The 25,089-nt window shown below is 42.0% G+C and overlaps 1 protein-coding gene across 15 annotated transcripts in view; it reads left to right on the forward strand.

Annotated features, from left to right (window-relative positions):
- Positions 1-25,089, forward strand: part of CSNK1G3 (casein kinase 1 gamma 3) — a 167,661-nt gene that overhangs the window by 135,861 nt on the left and 6,711 nt on the right. For 5 of the 15 annotated variants that reach the window (XM_043547565.1, XM_043547573.1, XM_043547576.1 and 2 more), the window contains 3 exons: positions 10,840-10,887; positions 18,651-18,757; positions 19,171-19,194. In XM_043547565.1, coding sequence (XP_043403500.1) covers positions 10,840-10,887; positions 18,651-18,757; positions 19,171-19,194 — 179 coding nt within the window. Of the gene's footprint in view, positions 1-1,766; positions 5,972-10,366; positions 10,815-10,839; positions 10,888-18,650; positions 18,758-19,170; positions 19,195-25,089 lie in introns of those variants that run through there. The other 10 variants (XM_043547577.1, XM_043547567.1, XM_037901631.2 and 7 more) reach the window with 5 other exon arrangements.

The following is a 25,089-nucleotide window of genomic DNA, read 5'->3' on the forward strand; positions in this document are numbered from 1 at the left end:
TTCCTGCAAAAAGCTTAGTTTAAAAGCGAAACTATAGTATTAAATCGTCCCATTGCTTTTAAAGTTAGATGTTGTATAGGACAGTAATTCTCAGCCAGGGGTTCAGGGCCCCATAGATGGCCTTGAGCAAGTTTCAGCAGGGCCTCGAAGCAGGCCAAACATTAGACTTGGTGGGGCCTAGGGCAGAAAGCCGAAGCCTCACCGCATAGGGCTGAAGCCCAGGTCCCTGAGGCCCGCCATCCGGGGCTGAAGCCTGAACAATGTAGATTCATGGGGGCCCTGTGGCATGGGGCACCAGGCAATTGCCCTGATTGCTACCCCCAACACAGGCCCTGGCTTTTATATGCAGAAAACCGGGTACTGTGGCACAGGTGGGTCATGGAGTTTTTATAGCATGTTGGGGGGGCCTCAAAAACAAAAAGGTTGAGAACCTCTGGTATAGGAGATAACTGCACACCTATTGAATTATTGATTGTTTTTGTAACATAGTGGCAAAGGATTAGTAATGTTTGTTAGTAGCAGATACTATGAAATAATGTAATATGCTCATTATTTTTCTTACAGTAGAGTTTGATATTGTGAATAAGTGTTGTGATATATATCTTTCAGTTATAACTGAATTTTTTAAATCAAATTTTGCCAATAAATTGGGGCATTGGCTAGTCTAGTACTGTAGCCTAGATTCCTTTGAACAATTAGTTATAGTACTTTTAAGGCCTATCTACAGTGAAAAAAAATTGAGGAGTTAACCAAAGGTTTGGAGTTAAAATGCTTTAAACCCTTGTGTGGATACTCTCATTCAGAAGAAAATTGGCTATGCTTTGCTTCAATTTAATCCCCTGTGGAATGAGAGTATCCATGCAGTTGTTTAATGCATTTTAACGTCACACCTTTAGCTGACTTGTCCTAATTTTCTTGAGTGTCTTGTGTGACAGAGCCATCAGGTTGTATATGGTATGACAGAAGCTATAAAGGGTTCAATTAAGTTGTACAGTATTTCTTTAAATTGTATTTATTGCTCTGTAAAGTGCTATAGGAGCAGTGGTGGGAAAAGATTTACCCTTATATGCACTTTGTACTCTGTCAAATTACCTTGTGCATTTTAGAGGACCACCTCTAAACTAGTTCACTCTTCATGACTCATTTTTATTCTTGGCATCTCTGAGATGGCAAAGAATTGGAGCTAATTGTGCTGGTGTGTTTTTTGTGTGCAAAATATATTTACAGAGGAGTTCTGTAATAACTAGGACTTAACAAAGTGGATGTTGGATAAACTAATACAAGTCTCTCGGATATATACTTTTGTGAATTCAGATATATACTTTTGGCTTCTTTCTTGCTGCTGAAATATATTTACATATTTGCTTTAGCCATAGGATTGCTGCTATTCAGTGGCCGACTGCTCTTGTTTCCACTTTATTGGAGATTGAATTAAGTTCATGTGTTAATATGCTAGACATCTTATTGAAATGGTGGGAAACGTTTTGTACCATTATACTGAATAACTTAGTGTCAAATATGATTTCTGTTTTGCCCTGGAATACTTGAGAGTTCAGTAAACTATAACTTTGTTACTGTTTAAGCAAAGCAAATTCAGAATTTTCAGATAACTCTTTTAAATTTACTATTTCTAAGTCCTGAAAAAAAGAACAAACCAAAAAGGTTGAAATTTGAAGGAAGCTCACCTTAATTTTTAAAAAAACAGTTAAATATTGAAAAACGTTAGGTGGTTCTTCGAATGCTTGCTCATGTCGATTCCATTCTAGGTATGTGCGCACCCATTTGCACAGTTGTCGGAGACTTTTGCCTTAGCGGTATCCATAAGTCGGCTGTGGTGCCCTCTGGAGTGCAGCGCTCATGATCCTTCTTACCACCCGCAAGTGGTCAGCGGTTTCCTTTCTTCACTTCATGTATTGCAACTGTAAATAGTTTCGTTTACTGTAGTTAGTTAGTAATTTAGGGTCCTGGCAGGGACTTTGCCCCCGGCAGGGCATGCCCCAGTCTCTGGGTTTTAAGTCCTGCACTGACTGTAATAGGCCTATTCCTGTTAGTGACCCCCATGGCAGCTGTCTGAAGTACTTAGGGCAATCTCATGTAAAAGAAAAGTGTTGCATCTGTAAGAACTTTCATCCTAGGACACAGAAAGAGCGCAACATCCATTTGAGAGCCCTCCTCTTGGAGGCTGCTCTCCAGCTGGCCTCGGAGCTGGCGCAGGGCTTTACCCAGCACTATTCCCCTTCACTAGTGCCCAAAAAGAATTCGAAAAAGTGGGACGCGGCACTGAGCAAGAAGGACCAAGGGGCATCAGGAAAGGACCCTGTTCAGGCTGCCCGTCCACCCCAGAGCCACGTGGGGACACATCCCCTAGGGGACCTCCTACCCCTCCCCAACTCCTTCACACCCCCCAAGGGATCCATCACCAACTCCAGGGAGCAGTAAGGGACCCAGACTTATGGCAGAGTCAATGCCTTCACAGTGCCTAGAGAGTAAAAGACTCTCCCAGCGCAGCCAGCACTGCGTGCTGTGATGGACCTGGCAAAGGCTCCCTACGAGGGCAAGCCATCTGTGAAAGCTTCCCAGAAGGTGAGTGGACGCCGCCGGCCTCTGGAGCCGAGGCAGAGCAATTTGTCGCCGCACCCCTGGTTTCTGCATCAGCATAGGTCGCCTCAGTTCGCTGGCACTGCGCTCCTGGTCTCTGCCCTCTCGTCGAGATTCACCCAGAGGGAGGCATTGGTCACCGTATGATTGGCACTGGTCTTCCTCCCGCCGACTCTTTCCACGATGTCAATCGCCATCATCTAGATCATGGGAACATTCCCGAACACTGTGTTGTTCCCCCTGCTCCCAGCACTGATCCACCTTTTCAAGGGACTGTTCACCCACAGTGACAGTTAGCCTCCAGACTCAGGCGTTGATGGTCCCGCCGTGGTCACTGGAGGCGGGATCCCTCCAGCACGAAGAGGGAGTTCAGCCCCTCGCCAAGACAGCACCGTGGTGACTGGGCTCCTGAGGCTGCGTCCATCTCCGTGATGCTATCCTGGCAGCAGGCCAGTGGCCAGTGGTTATGCCGATGCCCCCTTCACACCAATCGTCAATCCCCGCTTCAGACAAGCATCAGACATCACCGGGCTCGGTACGCAAAGTGCAAATGGACGCTGTGGTGGGTGGAAGGGCCGGTGCCCACCATGAGACCCTCTTCCCCCATGGTGAATGATGCCTAGGCCCTCTCCCAGTCCAGATGAGGCTGTGGTGGGACCCTCTCGTGCTAGCCCACCGGACGATTTTAAGAAGCACCAAGCCCTGCTCCAAAGGATGGCCATAACTTAGGCCTAGAGGTGGAAGAGATGGTGGAGCAATCAGACACTTGATTTAACGTACTTGTGATGGGTTGGGCCCCCCTTCTGGGGTGCCACCTGTTGTGCTGGGGATCCACTGAGCCTGTCCATTCCACCAGCCTGGGCTCCCTCATCCTGTCCTGCTGCACGTACACATACAGGTATGGACATAGAATCTCACAGTCTGCAGTCATAACTGTTGTTCTTTGAGATGTGTTGTTCATGTCCATTCCATTACCCGCCCTCCTATCCCTCTGTTGGAGTTGCCAGCAAGAAGGAACTGAGAGGGCATAGGGCTGGTGGTGCCTGATATACAAATGCATGAGCGCAGCACTCCAGAGTGCGCCACAGCCAACCCTATGGATACTGTTAAGGCAAAAGTCTCTGACAACTGTGCACGTGGCGTGCACACACCTAGAATGGAATGGACATGAGCAACGCATCTCAAAGAACAATAGTTATGAAAGGTAGGTAATAGTTTTTCATACTGCAAGAAATTTTTCTCCTCCAGAATATCTAATGATAGAGAATTTTTAATTGTTATTTCAATTTTTTTAAAAAACAGGAGCATGCAGCGAGCAAGAATTCTATGAACTATAGCTTTTTTGCTGCATCCCTAACTTAATCTGAAATAAAAATTTTCTGCATAGTGAATGATGACAGCTAAATGTTAGCAGGAAAGTAAATTAATGAATCAGCATTGATACTTTAAATCAGCTGTGTGTTGAATCATCAGTTTAAAAGTAGGTTGCTATATTCTGTCTGCAGAAAATCTTCATTTTAGTTCACATAAGAGTGCCAAGTTCTGTTCCTTTGAGATTCCTGATTCATTACTGTAGGTTACGTCTCAGCCACACAACATCCCACTGTGATCCCATTAATATTAAGTAACACTGAAAGTTCATTGGTCCTAAGTGTGTGCTTTAAAGGAGTTTTTATATAGGTGTATATACAACATGAGTGCATATGTGTACACTCCAAATACTATTGTAAAGTCAACTTTTTATGTGTAATTTCCATGTAAGAAACAGGGAGTTTGAAAACAAAAATAATGTTAGATGTTACTAAAGGGTTTGGGCAAGTCTACCCGTTAATTATGATTATGGTTTTGTATTTTTTAAAGAACCCAAAAACCTTTTGGACGTGCTAGCTAGGGAAATTAATATATTTTTGTTGTTTAGTCTTACTTTGTAGCTTCACTTCACATTAAAGTCAGCTAGTAATTTGATCTATGAAGGAAAAATCCTTCGCTTTCTGAAATAATCCAGTCATTCCTCCACCAGTATATGTGAAAAAGGCTGAATCTGTGACAGTCTGTTTTCTTCTTCTTTATAACTTCATTAGTGGAAAGCAACCTATTGTACATTGCTTCAATTCATTAGTTAACCTCGTACGTCCTTGCTTCATAAAAGTTTGTGTCGGTTCCCGAAAATGTCAGCTGAATAGCTGATTGATTGTTTCCTTCTCTTCTTGGATTACTAACACTAAATGCACTTGTAAAGACCTTATTAAGCTGTTCATGATTTTTTTGTTAAGCATTCAGTGTGTCCAGTTAGCTAAAAGACCTGCTTCTTATTGCTGGAATTTCATTACATGTAAGAACATAAGAATGGCCACACTGCATCATACCAATGGTCCATCTAACCCAGTATCCTGTCTCCAAACAATGGCCAGTGCCCATGCTTTAAAGGGAACGAACAGAATAGGCAATAATCAAGTGATCCATCCCCTGTTGTCCCAGCATCTGGCAGTTAGAGGCCTACGGACACCCAGCACATGGGGTTGCATCCCTGTCCATCTTGACTAATAGCAGTTGATGGACCTGTCCTTCATGAACTTATTTAATTCTTTTATTGAATCCAGGTGTAGTTTTGGCCTTCACAACATCTCCTGGCAATGAGTTCCACAAGTTGACTGTGCTTGTGTGAAGAAGTACTTCTTTTTGTTTGTTTCAAACCTGCTGCCTGTTACTTTCATTGTGTGACCCCCTGGTTCTTGTGTTTTGTGAAGGGGGTAAATAACACTTCACTTACTCCACAACATGATTTTGTAGACCTACATCATATTCTCCCCCCTTAGTCATCTTTTTTTTTTTTTCCAGTCTGAATAGTCCCAGTCTTTTAAACTCTCCTTGTATGGAAGCTGTTCCATATACCTATTTTGTTGCCCTTCTCTGTACCTTTTCCATTTCTAATGTATCTTTTTTTTGAGATGGGGTGACCAGAACTGTGTGCAGTATTACAAGTGTAGGCATGCCATGAATTTATATAGTGGCATTAGGATATTTTCTGTATTATTACCTATCTCTTTCCCAAAGGTTCCTAACATTGTTAGCTTTTTTTGACTGCTGCTGTTTTGAGAGAACTAGCCACAAAGGCTCCAGGGTCCCTTTCTGAAAATCCAAGTACACTGTGTCAACTGGACTACCTTTGTCCACATGTTTGTTGACCCCCTCAAAGCATTTTAATAGATTGGTGAGGCATGATTTTCCTTTACAAAAGCCGTGTTGACTCTTCCCCAACAAATCATGTTCTTCTGTGTGTCTGATAATTCTGTTCTTTACTATAATTTCAGCTAGTTTGCCTGATTCTGAAGTTAGGCTTACTGGGCTGTAATTACCAGGGTCACCTCTGGAGACTTTTAAAAAAAAAAATTGGTGTCACGTTAGCTATCCTCTTAGCTATCCTCTAGTCATTTTGTACAGAAGCTGGTTTAAGTGATAGATTACATACCGCAGTTAGTAGTTTTGCAATGTCATAGTTGAGTTCCTTCAGAACTCTTGGGTGAATACCATCTGGTCCGTGTGACTTATTACAGTTTACTTTATCCTAATACCTCCGCAATTGGCACCTCAATCTGGGAGAGATCCTCCGATTTGTCACCTAAAAAGAATGGCTCAGGTATGGGAATTTCCCTCACATCTTCTGCAGTGAAGACCAATGGAGAGAGTTCATTTAGCCTCTCCACAACAATCTTGTCTTCCTTGAGTGCTTGTTTAGCACCTCGATTGTCCAATAGACACACTGATTGGTAGGCTTCCTGCTTGTTATGTACTTAAAAATATTTTTTGCTGTTAATTTTTGAATCTTTTGCTAGTTGATCTTCCAATTATTTTTTGGCCTGCCGAATTATACTTTCAGAATATTCTTCCAACCAACGTTGTTTTGCAGAGCTTCAAAATCTGCTCCTGTTTGCCCTAGTATTTTAGTACAGGCTCCACTTCGAAGAGAATGCAGAGGAGAAAAGGTTCCCTCCCTCCTCTTTCTTCCCCATTTTTTCACTATGATAACCACTAAAAAGAAAACTGGGGTAAAAGATTGGATTCAAGAGTCTGAAATTTGGAAGGTCTGGAAAGGGTTTAGGGAGTAAAAACATTTTTGAAAGTTTATATAGCTGATATAATAAGAATACGTATTTTCTCAGTTGCAAGATGCTAATATTTCAAGGGGGAGAACTATTAGCATGTTAGCTGTAGTGCCCAAACTTTTACAAATTCAAAAGCTTCTACATGAATTATTACCTTGTCTCCTTGGATCGCAGAATCAGTTTTGCGTTGATGTGTGTTTGAAGTGAGACATAATGAGCTATGATGCCACTAATGAATTGCTCAGGTATATGGACTGACTTCAATAATGAACTTTTTAGACAGGAGAATGCAGTGTTTCTTATTAAGGGAACTTAACTTTCTTAAGGGATTGCTTGCTAAGTATGTTTCCCTGTCTTTCATAATTGTTTGTTGGGGTGTTGAACATAAAAATCTGTCAATGGTTTTGAGAGGCTTTTTTCCCTAAACTTAGAACATCTCAAATTAAAAATGTTATAAACTGTATAGTAAAATGAAAGCATAAGGCTGGCCTGAAGATGTGCTGCCATTTGGAGGATCAGTATTCAGGACTAAACTTGATCTCTCATTCATTGTAGGGGGGCAATGGAAGTTTGGTGGAAATCTAGAGGAGTCAGTGCTTTAGCCTAATGTTATGATTATATACATGATGATTATGCTTATTAAGTAGCTCATTAATTTGCTCCAATGTCCTCTGATGTGTAAAATCTATGCAGAACATGGAGATTAAAACTTGAAAAATGTCTGATGTTAGTTTTAATAGGTGCGTAAGTGTTATTGTGAGGATTCACAGAGCTGCAATGTTTGAATATCTTACAAAGCTGTAGTAAACCCTAAGTCATTTAACCCTCTGTCAATCTTTTACAGGAATATAGCTCTAAAAAGTTCTCTTCATGTTTTAGTTCTGGTAATATTAGGCCATACCTAGCTGCATAGGTTAGAGGAAAACCAGCACCATCTAATCACAGATGTTTGTGCTGCCATTATATGCTTTTATTTTGAATTAAGACTCTTCATAATGCTAGAAATAGATTCATTTTGAAGAATTTTGATCTAAATTATGGACAGGGATGAGATGTTGCCAGGGTATTAAATGCTTAGCTTGGACCATGTATCATATCTTATAGGAGTTTCATAAGTGGGGATATTTGGAAGACAGTGACCCATTTTTACTTATAGGGGAGTAGTTTGAGTTCATTTTAGCTATCCATCTCCACACCACATTTGATTTCAAATCTTACTTTAAGGTTTTGGTGAAAGTCTTTTCTTTAATGTTTTGCTGGAATACATCAAGCTGCAACATGTGTATCCATGTTTATGGGTACAAAGGTGTCCTAATTTTCTAAAATAAATAAATGATTGTGCTGTTTTTTATGCAGATTATTCAGGAAAACCATTGGACTTCTTTATAAATGGAGTAGTGATATCAACCTGCAGTGGGTTAGATTTCTGTATATAGGTATTGAGTAGTATTTCCACCTAAAGGGTTTGATCCTCTGTGGTGCAGCCACTTTGTACCCTCAGCTCCAAGAGGTTCTGGCTGCATACTTTTGGTGTATCAAGCCCTGAGAGGATCACTGCAGTGCAGAAGGCATCCTCCAGTAGCATAGAGCAATCATGAAAACTCCTATACTACTCATCATCTCTGATGTTGGCATATTGAGCAGTGCCAGGTGACCCCTTATACTGTGCTGGTCCCTGGGGCCATTAGCAAGCCAGTATAACTTGGAGAACCAACCCAGCACAGAACTGCCCCAGGATCAGGAAAATGCAAACGTTAACTTTATATCATATCACTTCTCCTGCTCCACCAAGCTGTGATATGTAGAGTTTGGACAGATCCTACAATCTGTCCTAATGTGCTCCTGCTTTTTTAAGTATTTTATAGACATTAACTTCCTGGGACGTATCAGTGCCATAAGTTGTTTTGGGACTGATGGGAAAACTGAGGCAGAGTACTTGTGGTTTGTGTAAGTCCACAGAAGAAGTCAGTACCAGCACAGGTATCAGAACTAAGGAGCTCTTGGCCTAGATGCAGACTTTTCCCATTAGGTAGGTCTTTAAGATGACTTAAAAAAAAAAAAAAGTCGGTAAGGAGCCCACCAGTCTGAAATCTGGGCTGCTCCTCCTTGTTACATTGCTTCAGTTACCTTCAACCAATAGCTGGTTGCAATGCGTTTGGCAACCATCAGAGTCCCTCCTGCCTGTGATGTGCATTCTCAATCCCAGTCTGCTAGTTCATGGTCAAATCAAAAATCTTGCTGGAAAGTTTAAGATTAGTGAGAGCTCCAGAGAGAGAGTCCATTCCCTGCCTCAAAACCATGCCAGAGCATCCTAGGTAGTTCTAAAAATGTTATGCTCCTTTGGAAGGGAAGGACATTCTCCTGGTTCTGGAGCAAGTCCTCAGGGTTCACTCTCCTGAATTTGGTCTGGGGAAGATTCTCAAGAAAATAATCACAAAAGAGGCTATTCTAGTCTCAGAAGTAGCTATGTGCCTGCTCCCTTTCCACAAGTACAACAAGGAAATTGTTGGGGAATCCTTGAAAAAGTTGCATGCTTTCCCTGCTTTAGGTCAGTGTACTCTCTTTGTCATCTTCTCAAGAACAGGATCATTGCGATACCTGAAAGATGAGAATTTTTTCAGGAGGCCTTTGATCAAACTCTTGAGGGGCTTCTAGTGGGAAAGAACATTGTGCCAGAGCACAAGAAATCCTCCTTTGCTCATTAGTGTTGTTCAGGCCCTGCTGGGTTCTTTGTTAAATACTGCTACCAGAGATTCTGGAGATCCTGCCAGGCATGAGCCCCTAAGAACAGGTCCAAGTTGGCAGAAACCAGCCAGTAGAGAGTTTTTGATGCCATGGAAGCAAACCTTCCTTTTTCCTCCTTTTTTCTGGGCACTAAGCTGTCTTTTTCTGCTGGCAAAGTAGAGCAGATCAAAAGCACTACCAAGTATTCTTTGATGTTTCACCAGGATGTTTTGTCTGCGTTCCCCCAGATTTTTCCTGTCTCCATATCTTATCAGTCATAAAAGCAGGAAGAAGTGGGGCAGACTGTAATTTTCTGGCTTTCAAAGTTGTTTTGAGTGCTAGAGCGGGAGTGCTTTGAGAAGGTCGACTCTGTTTGCTTTGCTAAAGAGATAGAGGAGATATGTCTAATTTTGGTCCTGATATCCCAAAGGCTGAATTACTTTGTTGCCTACAGAAAATTAAAAGTAGACAAATGATAGCAAGAGTGGAACCTAGAAACTTATTTCTCTCTATCTAAAAGTTGCCTGCCTGCATATACTCATCATATAATTACATTAAAAAATGTTGGGTTGAGCATTTTCAAACCTAATTTTATCCTTTGGCCTTGTTGGCTACCAGAATCTCTCATCTTAACACTTTTCTCCAAAACAAGGCAGTTAACAAGGTAGTTATCTTAGCAGCTCAGATCAGGAAGTCAAATGGATTTAGCACATGCTGGGCATTGTCATCATTCATAGATGTGGTCCCATGGGCTAGAAAATCCACTTGTTCCTTGATTCTGCTTCTTTTGGCTTTGTGGACCCTACTTGAGGGAGAGCTTCAGGCCAAAATCATACTAATTCTGGAAGTCCAGCACTTGTGTTGTGGAAGGACCACTACACATCTCTTCAGAGCGGAGTCTTTCCTCAAGTTCACTGTCAACATAGATGCGAGTCTAGCAGGTTGTTAGCTCTATGTCCTGTCTCAGCCCAAGGATCTTGATCCATCGGAGAGTCAACCCTTGTCCTTTACTCTTCGAGCTGTAGACAGTGAGATTGGTCCTCCTGATCTTCAGGTCACATGTAACAAACCAGGGCTGATTGTTCAGGCAATACAATCCACTAGCAGGGTGACAGGTTAGCATGAAAATCACTTCAGAGATCTCAGGTGGTACTGACCTGGTCAGGTTGTTCAATCTTCCAAAGGACTGGCTGAGCCATAAGTCTCATGTCCCAGGGAAATGGGAACTAAGCCAAAGAGATTCTTGCAAGTATTCAGATAAACTGACATCAAATCTGTTTGTAACTACCCAGAATGTCAAGCTTCTTGGTTTTTCAGTCTCTAGAAAGAGGAAGTGACATGTGATGTACACCTTTGCTATCTCTTAGCAAAAGTCTTTAATTCCATGATTACATACTTGTTTTTTTCCCAATAGGACCCCTGCTACATTCAGTGCGCAGGATGGATGGTCTTCACTGATTGGGTAGCTGTTCAATATTTTATTTTATCCTCATTGTTCAATATGTGGCTCTGTGCCCTATTTAACACACACTTCCAAACTTTGTGCAGAATACAGAATTATTAGTTTCCTTCTGGGCCTTTATGTGATGTTCATCACTGTAGCAACAAAGAGCTTTCACCCTATTACTATTATTATTATTATTTATTATTATCCCCAGTTTACAGATGGGAAGTTGAAGCACAGATATTAAGGTCAAAGTCTTCCAAGTGTCCACTCATTTGGGGTGCCGGGTTTGAGATACCTAATTTTTTGAAGATTTGATTTTTTTTTCAGAGTAGTCTGGTGTTTTATAACATAGACTTCAGTTGTAGTTGAGTGTAACAACACATCTGCAATCCCCAGATATCTCAAGTTAGGCTGCCAGAAAATGGGGAATACAGTGGCCACCTGTGACAAGTTTGGTTTAAGTGACTTGCTCAGCATCACATAGGAACTGTGTGGAAGAGGCAGGGATAAAATCCAGTTCTCCAGGATGGCATGCAGCTGCCTTAACCAGAAATTAAGGCACAAGTTTCTGCAGTCCCTGGCTTCGTTTTCTACACACCTTTCTTCTGCATTAAATGAAGCAGAGGCTCCTACAGACAATAGCCTTCTCATTCAATACATAACCCGTATTCATTCCCACTGCACGCTCTACTCCGTGCACTGAATGAGGCAGGGTCCTATGGAAAATAATAGATAATTATTTAATTATAGACTGTATGATAATGCATACACATAGGGAAGCATATAAAAATTGCAGAGGCATCCTTATTGCCATTTCCTAACTTTGAAGTGCTTGGTTTTGCAAAATTAACATACTGTAACATAGCTTTTTTAATATAATTTTTAAAAAAGCAAACTGAAAAAACAAATACCATCATGATCCCCACATGAACCATCACCGTGGTTGGCAACATTAGATCCACAGTACAGACCCATTACTTGAAGGAGTGACTAAAAGCAGTCAGAGGTTGTCTGACTGGTATGTGGGCCAGTCACTAGGAGAAAAGAGACATTTTGTAAGTAGGCTTCACAAATATTTCCAAACACCAGAGCAATATTAGAACCGGGGAATCTTAGGTTTAGTTTTATGTTCTAGATGTCGGCGTACTCCAGTAGTTACTGAGCCATCTGTCCCTTTCACCTATAGCTCATATTCCCCCTCTCTGCAGCTTTTCTCTATGCTGCCTTTCCCCCCTCTTATCCTTATTCCCCTCTTCTTATGTCTCTGTCTGCTTCTGTTGCATTCACCCTACCCCTACCCCCCATCTGCTCCTTACCTGTCCACATTCCAGTCAAGAACTTCATTCTTCTCCATGCTGCCTGGGTAGCTGCAAGAAGGCATTAAAGAGCACAGGAGAGACTCTCTTCCTGCCTTCTTTCCAGTGGCACAGTGGCCCCCTCAGTTGGAGGATCAGTTTGCAGTTCTGGAGAATACATTGGGGAGATGAAGCATTTTCATTTGTTTGGCACACAACTCTTCGAGCATGGAATATACACAGGGCAGATGGACTCTTAGGAGAATTTTGCTGCCAAACTCTTAACAGTCCTGTACTGAATCTGTGCAAACTTCAGTTTTCAGAGGCTTATTAAACCGAATATGGGTGGATTTTCACAAAGACAACAAAAGGCACCCACAAGTGGCTCCCTTGCCAAATTTCAAATTCCCACTACTAAGTATGGAAGTGCTAGAGCATCTCAATTACATGGTTGTAAGATTATTTTTTTTACATTAGCAAAATATAGAGAAAATAACCTCGTTCTTGTAAATGGCTGAACCACTTTTGCTGAAGCTTAAACAAATAAACAAAAAAGCCTGATATTCCCAAGCATGGAATTTTTGTCCCAAATGGTTAAAAGTTTGACAAAGTTGCAAGCAACTAGCTATAATGAAAAATGTTAGACAACTTCAAGTATCACTATTATCTCTTTCTATAATATACCTGTAGTTTTTATACAGTGGTTAATTTAAGAGTTCTCAGGTTTTTGAGTTCGTGTGCCAAGCTCAAGAAGCTTTGACTGAAGCTCAGATGCTGCTTGTAGGAGAGTGGTCTGTTGGGCAACTAATTAGGAATGGAGCAAACCATAACAAGGTGATGAGGAACAGCAGCCCAGATTCTAGACTGATAGCTTTCTTTGGAGAAAGTCATTTGACTAAGTGAGACCAAAATCTCCCTTTTTCAGAATTGTACCCCACTTCTGAGACAGCTGCGTTCTTGGCCAATACAGTTAAAGTTAAAAAATTACAACATTTCCATATAAGATATTGATGCGTATAAGAGGAAAAACTGAAGGAAAAAGTTCAGGAATGTCCTATTGAGGAAAAGTCATAATATTCTCCCTCACCCTTCACCCTCTAGTCATCTACATGGGATGCTTGATGTTTGTTGTCAGAAGCCCATATGCCATGGCAATAGGTGCTGTGGAAATAATACTCCTGGGGGAATTCTGCACTACTGCGTGTGTGCATAACTAATGAGCCACGCATATTTTTAATTATTTGCGCAGAAAAAAGCTGTCGAAATGTTGCTACAATTCTGCCTTTTGCTCACCAGAGGGTACTGTGGCGCAAGCAGCAGCAGCTCCCAGCACAAAATAATTTCTGCAGTTATACCTTTTGCCCACCAGAGAGTGTGGTGGCGATAGAACCCAGCAGCAGCTCCCAGCCATCTAGGGAAGAGAAAGAGCCTGCCTTCTTTGCAGTGCCTTCTTTGCAGTCAGGCCAGGTCAGGAGACAGGGGCTATGAGGAGACAGACACCGTGGAGTGCTGTGGGATCAGACAGGGGCTCATAAGGGCTAGTGGAGGAGGACTGACTGGGGCAGGGGCTTAATGGGAGTGGCGTCACAGGGCCCCGGGAGGGGGAGGTACAGGGCCACATGGTGATGGGGGAGGGCGTGCAGAGCTACATAGGGACAGAGGGTGGCTGAGGGAGGCACAGAGACACATGGGGACAGGGGGAGGGTTACAGGGACACATAGGGACAGGGGAGTGGCTAGGTGAGGGCACAGAGACATGTGGTGATGGGAGAGGGGGTACAGAGTCACATAGGGACGAGGGTGCAGGGCCACGTGGGGATGGGGGAGTGGGTGTCTGAGTGGGGGTGGAGGGACATATGGACAGAGGATGCAGGAACACGTGGCGACAGGGGCAGATGTGCCTGACTGAATGGGAGAGGCTAGGGGTCAGCTAGGGTCTGTATGGGGGAAGCTCCCTAATAATCCCTCCCTGCTTCTCCCCCCCCCCCAAAAAAAAAAAAAAACCCTGTTCCATACTTTTCCCATCCATACCCAACAATCCTCCAAATTCACACCCAGGCTCCTTCCCAGCGATTTACTTCTCTCTCCATCAGCTCCTCCATTACCCCTGATTCCCTGAACCCTTTGCACTGCTTCTGAGGGGGGCGGGAAATACGGTTCTGTATTGTAGCTTAAATGAATTGTTACTCAGAGTTCTGTAATCATATGCCTAGTAAGGAATCTATTTGTCAAAAAACATTTCCTGAATCTTCTTTGTTGTCTGTATTGTTACAGACATACTTGCTGACAGGTATTTTGAATAAATGACCACAAATAATTAAAACAGTTGTGATTATATTGTGTTACTTTGACAAATAAAATATTCAGAATTTTGCAGAATTTTAAAATATTGTGCGCAGAATTCTTAATTTTTTGGTGCTGAATTCCCCCAGGAGTAAAATTAAGTAATTAATTCTTCAGATTTGTTCATGTTCTTGCTTTGGTTGCTGTGTTTCCAGATCTGTCGTCAGTCATGCAAGGAAAGGTGCAAGAGCTATGTGGGTGCCCACGCAATAGAGTTCAGACTAAATCTGGCGGGCCTTAGGAACATCTGGTAAAATTCTTACACTGCATTGTTATCTTATCCAACAAGTCTACATCAGTTTCTGAAATCACATAATATCCCCAAAGTTGGATGATGACGTGTAAGCTATATATGTTTCTATTACATGTTGCGGATGAGCAGCATGAGCTAATCCCCATACATAACCCTATCATCTTCCCCAGGTGATCAAATCACAAGTCAGCTGAATCCCACTCCAGGAAAACACTAGGAAGGAAGGCTAAAGATGTGAGTGCATAGTCTACTAAAGAGTTGGATGTACAACTCGAAGCAAACTGAGTACCACTTGCCAGCCAACCAGACAACTGCTTTCAAGCACCTGGCAGTGAAAACTGATATGTTGGTTCCAGGGTAGAAGGGATGGATATGTTAGTAGGAGCTCCATCAGCATTAAGGGTTCTACAGAATGAGTTGTCAACCTTGGTTGTCATGCCTACCTTTCTTTCTTTATGGCCAGATGGGAAGGAGGTTCTGCAATTCTTTTTTGTTGTAACATGAAGTCAGAGTGTAGAAAATATCAAAAACCATTGCTCCAGAGGATGACAAGCAATTGGTACTGAGTAAAGGGGGAATTTCATGCTCAATGAAGAAAAACAAAACTTAGACATAGGAGTTCTGGGCTCACCTGAATACCCTTTTGCTCTGTTTTTAAGAACCAGAGGCGAAACTCTAACTAGCCCCATTCCAGACATAGATTGCTAATCAGTCGAGTGCCTGCCAACACACAGCCTTCAATGCAGGTCACCTGGTGAGGCCCTTCATTCACTGCACCCAGCTTGCTCATCCAGAAAGCCAAGAGGAAAAGATTTCCTTAGAATACCAATCATTCAGCAATGGAGCAAGCTTAGCGCATGGGCCTGTAGGAGTCCCAAGTGATGAGGAACCTTTTGTCCCATGTGGAGCAATGATTCCTAGCTAAATGTTGATAGAGCTACAGAGCGGGGTCTAAGGTTTCCTGCAAGAAAAAAGGGAAAGGCCAAAGAGTGAAAGTTGGAATGTGAGAGTGCCTGCTCACCCATAGCCAGAATGAACTGCCCATTTATGTATTTGAAGAACTGGCCATACATTATCCAGTTCCGTTGATTACCTGAAATGTAGAAATGTGCTGGTATCTTTCCCTCTCATATGTCCTTCTTATATTATTGATGGTTCCCCAGGCTTCTTATCCCCATGTGTCCTTGCCCAGCTAGTACAAGTCCCCCCACCATTTCATCATCCACTCAGTCTTCCCCTACAAGCTTTCAGTCATCCTGCCCTGTTTACCCCCAGCTGGTTCTTAGTCTCCCTACTAGTGGTCCTCAACCAATTTTAGTCCCCCCATCCCAGCTACTCATTTGATTTGTCTTCCCTGTCTCGCAGTCTATCTACTGGAGGTAATTATATGGCCCTCCTCAGTATTGTGTGTGAGATTGTATTTACCCTCACAACACCCTTGTGAGGTAGGGAAGTACTATTATCTCCATTTTACTCAGTCCCAGTTTCTCTCCCTTCCAGATAGACTCCAGACCTAGCCTATACCCTCTACCTTGCCCCCAGGCTCCTTGTCCCAATCTGTTCCGCCTTCTTCCCATATCAGGCTCTTGGCCTTTCTGTATTCAAGTCAGGTGACTTCCTTCTCAGTGCTTCCTGGGTGCAGTGGAGTGAACATCAAGAGCACAGGAGAGAGTCTCCCTATTCTCACTTGCCATGCCTGGCCTCACCCTAGCCTGCAGCAGTTGCAATGAAAGCCCTTCTCATCCCCTGCAGCCCTGGACCAGAGCATGCTCATTGTAGATGGAATCTTTGGATAATTTAGCTATATTGTAACAAGGTCTGCTGAGCACGTGCATCTGAGATTTTTCAGGGGCTTGTAGCTTGTCCAAAATTGAGTGGATTTTTATGAGGATGCAAAATATACATCTCTCACACAAAGATTGTCACCTTGGGAAATTTCAGATCCCTGTTCCAAAACATGGGAATGCTAGTGTTTCTCAAAGAAAAGGTCGCCTTTTTTTTTTTTTTTAACATTGGCAAAACCAATGTCCCCCCACCGTCCCGTCCCCCCATTTCATTCTTGGAAATGGCTGACCATTTTAGCTGAAACATTAAAAAAAAAAATCAGCCTTAAGCAGACACCTGGCATAGAAAATTTCAACCCAGGTGCTTAAAGATTGGCAAAGTTATAAGCAATTAAAAACAGAGTTTTACAGTAGGACGTTCGGGGCCATTTTAGCAGGTAGTGCTACCAGCTCTGCCTATAATTCCACAGTAGCTACAGTAATACAGTTTGTGAGAGTAATCCAGTAAATGGCATGATGGGGTGATTTTCTCACCTGGCTTGTCTCCCTATATAACCCTTAATCACAAGAGGTTAAGAATCTTCTGAAGTATAAGCTCTTGGGACATCTTCCTATTCCCTAACCATAATGTTGACTTGGCTGGTGACCTCTATCTGTCCCATCTAGTTTCATCCTACTTGCTGTTCTGGGCACTGATTCCATGCTAAGCTTCAACTCTGTGTCATACAGGCTCCTGCCACCATATTATCGCAGCTGAAATGGTATCATCAAGCAGATATAGCTTTTCTGCACTGGGCTAGACCTGCCCTTTGCCTTACAGGGTGGGGTCCCCTGATCTTATGTGCACTTTCTCTTCACCTACCCTCAGTCAGCCAACTGTCCAAAATAAAATCAGGGAGAAGGCTCTGGAATGACCTCCTTTACCCTGTTGGTGGCTAGGGAAGTGATAATAGTTGTAGATAGTAGTTGGCTAAAAACCAAGCTGGGGTCCTGAAAGCCAGGATGGTCTGGGAAGTTGGGAAGGAGTTTGGGAGAAGATGGGTGTGGAAGGTAAGATTATATCTATTTGATGGCAGTTAATGCTCCTCTGTTGCAGGGGAACTTAGAGCAAACACTTTGGGCCTTGCAGCCAACAGTCTTTCCACCCGTGGTGAGTGCTTTTTGCAGAATGACCCACCTGGTTCCATCTGGGACAAGGGTGGGGGGCGGCTAAGCAACTCAGAGAGGCCCTGGAGACGGCAGAGCTAGGGTAGGACTGCACTGAGTCTCTTGGTATCAAGCAGTATTGTACATCGGGCAGAAAACAGGCTTGACTCCTGCAAAGTGCCTGCTCTTGGGGCAACCAGGAACCATTAGAGAGGCCTGCAAGCCTTGTGACAACAGTGACCACTAATCAGGAGGGGACAGCCACAACATTGCCAGTGCAACCTTCCCTGACCTGGAGTCCTGGAGATCCGCGGGCCAATAGTGAAGGTGACATTCCAGGAAGTTCTGAAGTCATATGAAGATTGGCAGATGCCCTGACTGCCTCCTCTTCAGCTCCTCAGTATACTGCATACTGCTAGGTAGTGGGAAATCAACAGAGCCATGGCTCCCTATGTTCTTACCTGCTTCTCTTGCCAGATGACCTGAACAGTTTCTTCCTTAATATCGTCATGTTCTTGCTTTGTCTTAGTGATTGTATCAAAGAAAGCTGAGGATATGGGGTGCTGCACTTAGGCTATGTCTACACTATGGACTTTACCACTCTCCAGCTGACATAGTGCTGTCCACACTGGTGCTTTTGTCGGTGAAACTTCTGTCAGTCAAGGGTTTGTTTTTTCCACCATGTCTAACAAAAGTTTTGCTGACAAAAGTGCAAGTGTAGACAAAGCCTCAGTCTGCCATTTTTAAGGAGTCAGTCTTGTAGATCACTTTTCCTGTAGCAGCGGGAGAGTGAGTGCATGGAGTAAAGTTAGTAAATTCTATTAGAAGAATGATGGTCACGAGAGCATCTAAAATGGTAATATATTAATAACGCTAATCTGGATTTTTCAGTATGTTATGCAGTTTCAGAATCCTATATGTGCACTTGCATGACTTAAAATACTTTTGGTAATTGCAGGTTGTAAGCTCAACAAATGGAGAATTGAACACAGATGACCCAACTGCAGGCCGTTCGAACGCTCCTATCACAGCCCCTACAGAAGTAGAAGTAATGGATGAAACAAAGTATGTATTGTTCTTATCTGTTAAGATTTAAAAGCCAGTGTTTTGATCCACAGTACTGAGCTAATCACTATTTCATTTACCTAGTTACTTATTAAAAGAACCTTGCACACTTGTACTAGGAAGTGGCAAAATACTTCAATATTTGTGAGCTTTAATTATGTGGGCGGCAAATAATTAAATAATAGAATATCTGTTATCCTTAATGTTGACTCCATTAGTTAAAGTTAACATAACACAAATTTCACTATACAGTAGTGAAATCCATACTTGATTTTGACATGTTAGCTAACAGCTTGGTAAGAAATTTTACTGTCTTTTTAAAGCACTATACTGAATACAAGACTCGTGAAGAATTGTAGAACTTTTGTATGGTGTTCTGATTCTCTTTTTTCCCTTATTTTTTTTGTGCATAGCTGCCAGAAAGTGTTGAACATGTGGTGAGTTCCAAAGTGTAGGCAGGCAGAAATAGCTCCATTGGCTTTGTTCTCATTGCGTGGCTTAAAACTTTATGGGGGAAAAAAGGCCTTAAAATGGCAATTACAATTGGAAAACCTATGCAAAAGGATTTGAAGTACATAGTACCATTAGACAGCCTGTCTTGGAGGCAGGAAGAAATACCAGCATGTTAAGGAGCTGTTTTGCCTGCTTCAACTCTTGTTTGTTTCAAGTGGTGTAGTCTGTGTGTATTTTTTCTAATACTTTTAAGTGGACAGTGCAATATCAATGTTTTTTATATATTATTTGCTATGCTATTTTAGTGGAAAAACATTGATGTTTTCAGATGTTTCATATTCAGGTAACAATTTAATATCTAGAAAATAACTAATTTATCTGAACTGGCACTAAATACTAGAAGATATTTGAACTTCACATTTTTTTAAACATAGTACTTACTAAATTATTAGTCATTGACAACTTGCTAACTAATTACAAAAATTTAACTGCCGAGTACATAAATCACAGTGAAAGGGAAAAGTATTTGTTGATGTATAGTATGTGGGAATTAAATACACCCATTTGAATAGTGCAACTTGTAATAAAGACTAATACAGATTTTCCTTGATTATTAGAAAATAAATAAGGAGTTTTAACTGACACTTTTATATTGCTTTCGAGAACATGATTTCACAACGGTGTGTCCAGTTGGTCATCAGATGGAGACACTCATGCATGAAGGTTGTGGTACATTATTACTAGTGATAAGGGTAGTGTTACAGTAGTGCCCAGAGGTCAGACACAGTTGCACTGGGGCCCCATTGTGTTAGGATCTCTAGAAAGAGATATAGTAGTCCCTTCCCCAAAGAGTTGATACTCGCATGTGTTTCTTCTTTGATGTTAGGACTACCCAAAACATTAGTATTATTGAGATGGGAGATCTTAGGGGGAAGTAGGCCACTTGTAAAGCCTTACAATAAATCTCAACTCAAAACATTTCTTGGATTATACTTGCAGTGGAAAAATCTTTTTTGAAAGTCCATCAGTATATTCTAAGATGACTCACTGTATAAATAAATCTGCCTTAGAATATTATTCTTAATGGTATGTAGTAGTATTTAATCACTGCTATGACCTCGTTTCACCAAAGCACTTTTAAAGACCATAGCGCAGTGATTCTCAAATTTTTTTACTGGTGACCCCTTTCAGATAGCAAGCCTCTTGAGTCCAACCCCCCTAATAAATTAAAAACACTTTTTTTTATATATTTAACATCATTATAAATGCTGGACGCAAAGCGGGGTTTGAGGTGGAGGCTGACAGCTCGTGACCCCCTGAGGGGTCCCGACCCCCAGTTTGAGAACCCCTGCCATAGGTAACTTTAGATTATTTCTGATGTTACTGATTTTCAGGGCAGCTACTTAAAGTTCATTATGTAATTTACAAAACACTACTTGCCTCAATAGTCTACATACTAGATGATTTGTAGATTTGGCTTGACTTATACTAAAGCTGTTGCCAGGTGCTCATGTCTGGAAAAATGATGAAGAATAAGGCCAAAATTTTCAAATGTAGAAGCTTAGAGTTAGACAATTAAATCCATATTCAGGCACCTAAAAAAATGAAGTCCAGGCAGTTTTAAGAGATGCTCAGAAACTGCTGCTTCCTTTGATTTGTATAGCATTTATCTTCAGCATCTCTGGAAAAGATCACTTATTTAGCTGCCTATCTTTGAATATTTTGGCCTAATTTTTTTTATTGCATCTCATATACTAAACAAATAAATCTTAACCTATCTCTTTGTCTGACTCCAATTAATCTTTGTGACACATGGGAATCTCACTTTCCCAGAGAGGACAACTGTTTTATTGCCAACGGAATCTAAACTACACCTTCTGCTTCACCATCCTTTTAGAACTGGTTTTATGTTTTCTTAGTAATTAAAGGCAAAAAAAGCTGCTGCAAGCAGTAATATACTAGGTGTATGCATTAGGGATTCTTTGAGGTATTATTAAGTGCTTTATAACTATATATTGCAAGAATCTCAATCAACTATAAAAATAAAATAAAACCTAGTTTATATGGTGTTGTGAGGATTACTTAATGTTCAGACAGCAATGTAAAATGTAAGTACATCTATATTTTTCATATCGGTACTAAGGACAGACATTATATGTAACCTTTTTTTTTTAAGGAAACTTGGTCTTTTGTCAAGAAACTAGTTACGTTTTGTTCCTTTGCCTAGTCTTTTCTCCCTCTGAAAATATGAACAAAGTTAAAGCTTTCCAGAAATTTTCATTTGTAATATTTTCCCATATTCCAGGAGCATGAATTTAGTATTTGCCCAAAATGTCATTAGTCTCACAGTTTACTTCCACAATTTATTTTCGGTTTCAGGGATTTTTTTAGATTGCAGAAAAATTGCTCTCACAGCTAGCTGCCAGTGATTTATGGACGCAAGCATAGTTTAGCCAGTTGTAGATATACCACTTCTGTTGACCTTATGAATCTTGTAGCTTGTTTTCCTGTAAACATCCGATTGCCAGCCAAGGGGCACTTTATAATTGCCAGTCCAACAGTATTGTTACTGTGCTTTCTGTGTGTGTGTGTGTGTGTGTGCAAAAAATATACAAATATACTTTGATATCACAAAAGTACTGTGATTGTGTTGGTCATATATTTAAAAGCAGCCCAGTATTTACACTCAGCCTAATTTTTAAAAATGAAATACTCTAATTTTAAAGGTTTCAGAGTAACAGCCGTGTTAGTCTGTATTCGCAAAAAGAAAAGGAGTACTTGTGGCACCTTAGAGACTAACCAATTTATTTGAGCATAAGCTTTCGTGAGCTACAGCTCACTTCAGCTTATGCTCAAATAAATTGGTTAGTCTCTAAGGTGCCACAAGTACTCCTTTTCTAATTTTAAATTAAATAAAAAGAACAGAAGTACTTGTGGCACCTTAGAGACGAACAAATTTATTAGAGCATAAGCTTTTGTGGGCTACAGCCCACTTCATCGGATGCATAGACTGGAACATATAGTAAGAAGATATATACACATACATACATACAGATAAGTTGGAAGTTGCCATACAAACTGTGAGAGGCTAATTAGTTAAGATGAGCTATTATCATCAGGAGGAAAAAACTTTTGTAGAGATAATCAAGATGGCCCATTTAGACAGTTGACAAGAAGGTGTGAGGATACTTAACATAGGGAAATAGATTCAATATGTGTAATGACCCAGCCACTCCCAGTCTCTATTCAAGCCCAAGTTATTGGTACCATTAATGGTATTTCCCTCAGTTAAGTATCCTCACACCTTCTTGTCAACTGTCTAAATGGGCCATCTTGATTATCACTATAAAAGTTTTTTTCTCCTGCTGATATTCGCTCATCTTAACTAATTCTATACATCCAATGAAATGGGCTGTAGCCCAAGAAAGCTTATGCTCTAATAAATTTGTTAGTCTCTAAGGTGCCACAAGAACTCCTGTTCTTTTTGCTGATACAGACTAGCACGGCTGCTACTCTGGAACCTTTAAATTAAATGTTTTCTATTTCTTTATGACTATTTAATTATTTTATGGTGCTTAAGTTTGCGTGATGTTTTATAGCTTTAGGACCAAGTTCCTATCCCAAAGAATTCACAAACAAATTTTAAGAGTTAGGAATTTTGTCATTGTTTTTTCTGTGGAAAATACAGTTTCCACAAAATCAAAATTTTCTGCAGGGAAAATTAAATTTTGGCAAAAGTAACAATAAAAATATTTTGTTTTGGCTCAGGTTGTCTTGAATGGAAATACTTTGATTTGTGGAACCAAATCAAAACATTTCATTTCAGCTCAGTTCAACACTGAATTGCATCTGCCTAAGCTGTTGCAGTGCTTTATGGGAGTTTGTGTTTCAGATGCTTCATGTGTCCATTGTGGGTTGGGCTCCTTAACTAAGTTACATATCCCATGAAGCAGCACAGTCTGTCCTCTGGTTGAATCACTATTGCACCTTCACAGAAGATGTATTCTGGCCAGGGAGCCTGGCTAATAGGGAAGACTGGGGACATGAGGACCCCGAACTACAACTCCTGTGAAGCACTGCAGCAGCTCAGACAAATGCAGTTCAGAGCCAAACTAAGCACAAACTCAGTGTTCTGATGCTCGAACGGCAGTGTTCCATGTTGATCAAGATGTTCCAACATTTTGAAATCAGATTTTTTTGCAACATTTTATTCTGTGAAAATTTCAATATTTTAACTTTTGTTCTGATTCAGGTCAAATTTAAAATGTTGAAATATAAACTTCTTGGAGTGATTGCTCATGTCCATTGCATTGTGGTGTGTGGGCTTGCCACATGCAGCAGTCCCGGAAGTTTTTCCCTCAGTGGTATCCGTAGGGGACCAGCTCTGGCTCCCTCTGGAGTGGCGCGCATATGCACTGGTATAAGGGGCACCGACAGCTCCCCCTCCCTCAGTTATTTCTTACCACCAGTGATGGTGCTGGAACGTCTCTTTGCCTTGGCATGCTTTCCTTCTCAACTGTGCCTAGTTGTGAATCTCTTGTATATAGTTCTTATAAAGTTTGTATAGTTTATTATTTCCCTTAGTGCATAAGTTAGAAATAGTTAGTTAGTACCCTATGGGACTTAGCCTACGGACAGGGCATGCCCTGATCCACGGGCTTCAAGCCTTGTGACCACTACAGAAAACCTATGGCAGTCAGTGATCCCTACCGAAGCTGTCTGAGGTGTTTGGGGGAGACCCACATACGTGACAAGTGTTGCATTTGTAAAAGTTTCAAGCCGCGAATCAGAAAGGAGCAGGACATTCGAATTAGAGCGCTCCTTAGGGAGTCGGCCCTTGCACTAGCCTCAGAGCTGGCTAGATCGGACTCTGCTCCAAGCACTACAGCATTGGTGCGGAGTTCACCGCCAGCATCAGCCTCCAACTGGCACCAATCCCCATCCCTGGTACTGGTTAAAAAGCAAAGAAAGGCAGGGAGAGGGCGTTCTTCTATGTCCCATAAAGGGAAGGAGAGGGCTGGAGGAGAGCAAAGACCCACGCGGGGCAGCGCCTCCCCTCCAGCTGGTGGCCAGACTCCAGCACCTGTTGAGTTGTCGAGCCCTTTTTGAGATCTGCCTGCCACCCTGGGAAGCGGCAGAGGTACTTGGCACCTGATGATGCCGTCCGCGCCGGAGGCTTTTCAGCACCCCTACTTTTTTCCAACCACTTGTCTTCCTTCCTCTCTGCCTGGGCCTCTATAACATCAGATTAGTGGGTCCTCAGCACAGCAGCAGGGGGGTATACCCTCCAGTTTATTTCTATTGCCCCCTCCCCCATCCCTCTTCAGGGACCCTTCTTGTGAGCATCTGCTCGCTCATTAGGTGCAGTGCCTTCTGCGGGTAGGAGACGTGGACAAAGTCCCTCTGCACTTGAGGGGGAAAGGGTTTGAATCCCGCTATGTTTTTATCCCAAAGGCCAAGCCTCATCGTCAAGCTGCGGAGCCTCAACAAGTATCTCAAGAAGTTGAAGATCTGCATGGTCTCCCTGGAGCCAGGAGACTGGTACTCCGCCCTCGACCTGAAAGATGCTTACTTTCACATATTTCACGGACACAGATGGTTCCTAAGTTTCATCATTGGGACCTCCCACTACCAATTCGCAGACTCCCTTTTAGCCTAGCAACGGTGACAAGGGAGTTTACGAAGTGCATGTCGGTGGTGGTGGCCTACCTCAGATGTCAGGGTATCCAGATCTACCTGTACGTCGATGACTGGCTTATCAAGGGCCGATCCAGGGCCAGTGTAGCGTTGAGACATTGCCAGCCACTTGTCAAGCTCTAGGCCTGTTGATAAATGAATGAAAATCAACATTGGTCCCGGTCCAAAGGATATAGTTTATC

Source organism: Chelonia mydas, chromosome 5 (assembly GCF_015237465.2).
Source record: "Chelonia mydas isolate rCheMyd1 chromosome 5, rCheMyd1.pri.v2, whole genome shotgun sequence".
Taxonomy (NCBI): Eukaryota; Metazoa; Chordata; order Testudines; family Cheloniidae; genus Chelonia; species Chelonia mydas.